Source organism: Camelus ferus, chromosome 35 (genome assembly GCF_009834535.1).
Source record: "Camelus ferus isolate YT-003-E chromosome 35, BCGSAC_Cfer_1.0, whole genome shotgun sequence".
In the NCBI taxonomy this organism is placed as follows: domain Eukaryota; kingdom Metazoa; phylum Chordata; class Mammalia; order Artiodactyla; family Camelidae; genus Camelus; species Camelus ferus.
The window spans coordinates 7,455,628-7,458,635 of record NC_045730.1 but is presented as its reverse complement, the minus strand read 5'-3'; the positions used below and the strand labels follow the sequence as shown (position 1 = coordinate 7,458,635).

The 3,008-nt window shown below is 39.3% G+C and overlaps 1 protein-coding gene across 1 annotated transcript; it reads left to right on the top strand.

The window, feature by feature from the left end:
• Positions 1–1,580: 1,580 nt before the first annotated feature.
• On the top strand, positions 1,581–2,439 carry LOC102505008 (yrdC domain-containing protein, mitochondrial-like). The gene has a single exon (XM_032473544.1). It carries the CDS (start codon positions 1,641–1,643, stop codon positions 2,340–2,342), a length of 702 nt encoding a protein of 233 aa, XP_032329435.1. The 5' UTR covers positions 1,581–1,640; the 3' UTR covers positions 2,343–2,439.
• Positions 2,440–3,008: the final 569 nt, after the last annotated feature.

Sequence of the window (3,008 nt, the reverse complement as noted above, 5' to 3'; positions counted from 1 at the left end):
AAAGTTTGGAAAGATATTGCAATAAAAGAAAAAAAAAACTCATAGTTTCCATCACTCCATTTAGAATTTTATATTGTCATAAATAAAAGTGACCACTGAGAAACATTTTAGTTTTCTGGAATAAAAGGTCATCTATCATACTTTTTAAAAGTTAGTAAGAAATAGAAAAATAATTACCCATAATTTTATTACCCAAAGGAAATTATCTATGACATTTAAGTATAGTTTTCTAGTCTGTTTCCTATGAAATTTTAAAAGACTCTGGTAATACAGTATATACAATTTGCATCATGTTTTCTTGCATGTAACATTATATCATGTGTTTTTTCATGTCATTAAAAAATTCTTCAGAGGGGAGGGTATAGCTCAGTGATAGAGCATGCACTTAGCATGCACAAGGTCCTGGGTTTGATGACCAGTGCCTCCATTAAAGAAATAAACTAATTAAATAAACCTAATTGCCTCCTCCCAAAAAAAATTAAAAATTAAAAAAAATTTTTTTAATCCTTCAAAAAGACTACAGGTGATTCCATTAACAAATGCTTCATAATTCATTAATCACATTCCTATTGTTGGACATTTAGATTATTCATAATTTTCTCAATTAGTAAACATCTTTAGATGTAAAACCATGGCAGAGTCCCAAATTAATTCCTTATGAAATACAAATTTGTGAAATTTTAATTATGAGATTAAAGTTGCAATCTTTAAAGCTCTTCACACATTTTGCCAAATTGCTTTTCAGCAAAAAATACACCAATTTAAACTCTCTCAAGCTGGGTTTGAGAATAAGCACATGGCTTTCTACCATTTACATTAGGTCATCTCATTTTTAAACATATTTGCTAATTTGATGAGTGAAAAGAATATCTGTCCAAAAGATCTCTGTTTTCTGAGCATTGCTCTATGGATTCAAAGCAACTCAGTAGAAGTTCCAATAGAATTTTTTTCACGGCACTTGAGAAACATACTCTTGAATGTGTATGAAAGAATAAAGAGCAAAGTGGAGCCTAAATATTTTAGAAGAAGAAAGATAACAAAGGCTAATTCTTCTTTGTTTGATAACAGCCCTTGTTTTGAAGCTCAGGTAATGAAAGCGACGTGGGAGCAACGTGGAGACAGACAAAGTGACCAGTGTCACATGCAGCATAGCAATAGACCCATTAAGACACAGAAATTGACTCACGATAGTGATGCAGGGCAGATCAGTGGGAAAAGAAGATATTTTTCACTTAGAGGAGCTAGATAAATAATTACACATACTTACATAATAAAATAGGATTCTATTTCTTCCCAAACAGAAAAATCAGTTCCAGAAAAATTAGGACTTAAATGACAAATATAAAACTTTCAAATGTTTTAGTTTTATTGGCAAATATCTTGCTGATCTTGGGAAGAATATAGAGTTTTCAAAACAAGACTCCAAGAGCATTAGCTAGCCATAAGACACTCATGAAAAAAGAATGATGAATCTAAGTACATTAAAATTAAAATCTTCTGTTCTATAAGCCCTAATCATGTTACTTTGAGCAAATGATTTAACTTCTCTGTGCCTCGGTTTGTTTCTTGTAAAATGGGATAATAATGATATCTATTTCATTGGATTGTTCTGAGAATTAAGAGTTCTGAGAATCAGGCGGATGTCTTCGGCACGTCGGCGCAGGGGGCTGAGGGCCATGGTGGCTGCCAGCATGGGGTTGAGCGAGGAGCGGGCGGGCTCCGCCCGGAGAGAGCGTTTCCTCCGCCCGCCGAGCCCCGCTCCCGCGGCGCCGGGGTCTCGGCTGCTGCGGCTCCCGGGGAGCGGGGCCGTGCGGGCCGCAAACCTGGAGCGCGCCGGCTGGCCGTATGTCTGGGCCGCGTGGCTGATAGACATCTACAGGTACTGCCATGTGAGAGTACCTGAGGGGCTCCTGAACGATCTGTTGCCAGGACCAGTGACCCTGGTGATGGGGCGCTCAGAGGAGCTCAACAAGGACCTGAACCCCTTCACTCCTCTTGTAGGCATCCGGATCCCCGATCATGCCTTCATGCAGGACTTGGCCCAGGTATTTGGGGGACCACTAGCTCTCACCAGCGCCAAACTCAGCTCCCAGGCCAGCTCTCTGAAGGTTGAGGAATTCCAAGATCTCTGGCCTCACTTCTCTTTGGTCATTGATGGGGGACCAATTGGAGATGGCCAGAGCCCTAAATGCCGGCTAGGCTCAACTGTGGTTGACTTGTCTGTACCTGGAAAGTTTGGCATCATTCGTCCTGGTTGTGCCCTTGAGAGCATTACAGCCATCCTCCAGAAGTACGGGCTGCTCCCCGACCTGGATCCTGCTCCTGAAACTCCCGAGGAGTGAGGGCCCAAGGACTGGTGCTGGACACTATGTGTCTGTCTCCTGGTGGCTGGCAAGTCCTCATTTGCAGAGGCCACTGGGGCTGCAGTGTTACTAGTCTGACTTTTCAAGGCAAAGTTTCTTTCCCAACACTGTAGACCCGGCTTCTGATGCTGCTAGTTAAGCCTCACACCTTGGCTGGAGAAGTTTTATGTATTATCTGTAATTTCATGTATCAGCCAAAAGCTGAATAGACTTGAAGAACATTCCTAGGAGGGCCTTGTTTCGGTAAGTTTCTTCTTCAGATTTTTGAAAAATAAATAACAAATTTGGAGTTTAAAAAAAAAAAAAAGAGTTCTGAGAATCATAACATTCAGAACATTTACTAAGAACATTTATTTGACATTTAATAAGCACTCAATAATTATTACCCCATTTTTATTGTCATATGGAAGGTTGGCATGCTTTCTATAGTGAAATAAAATTATCTCTATTATTTTCTTTGTGATTTTATTTTAGGTTGACTGTAAAGTTGTCCCCATCTAGTCCCCACTGAGATGTAAGATGCCCATGAAAAAAATGCTTTATTTTTATATACTGATTATTATTCATATATTTTACTTTTTCATGATGTAAAAGTTCATTTCAGAGCATGCTCTGAAAAATGGGCCTAAACATTCAACTAATTGC

Coding starts and splice junctions, on each gene's coding strand:
- LOC102505008 (XM_032473544.1), top strand. CDS start 1,641: ATGTCTTCGGCACGTCGGCGCAGGGGGCTGAGGGCCATGGTGGCTGCC.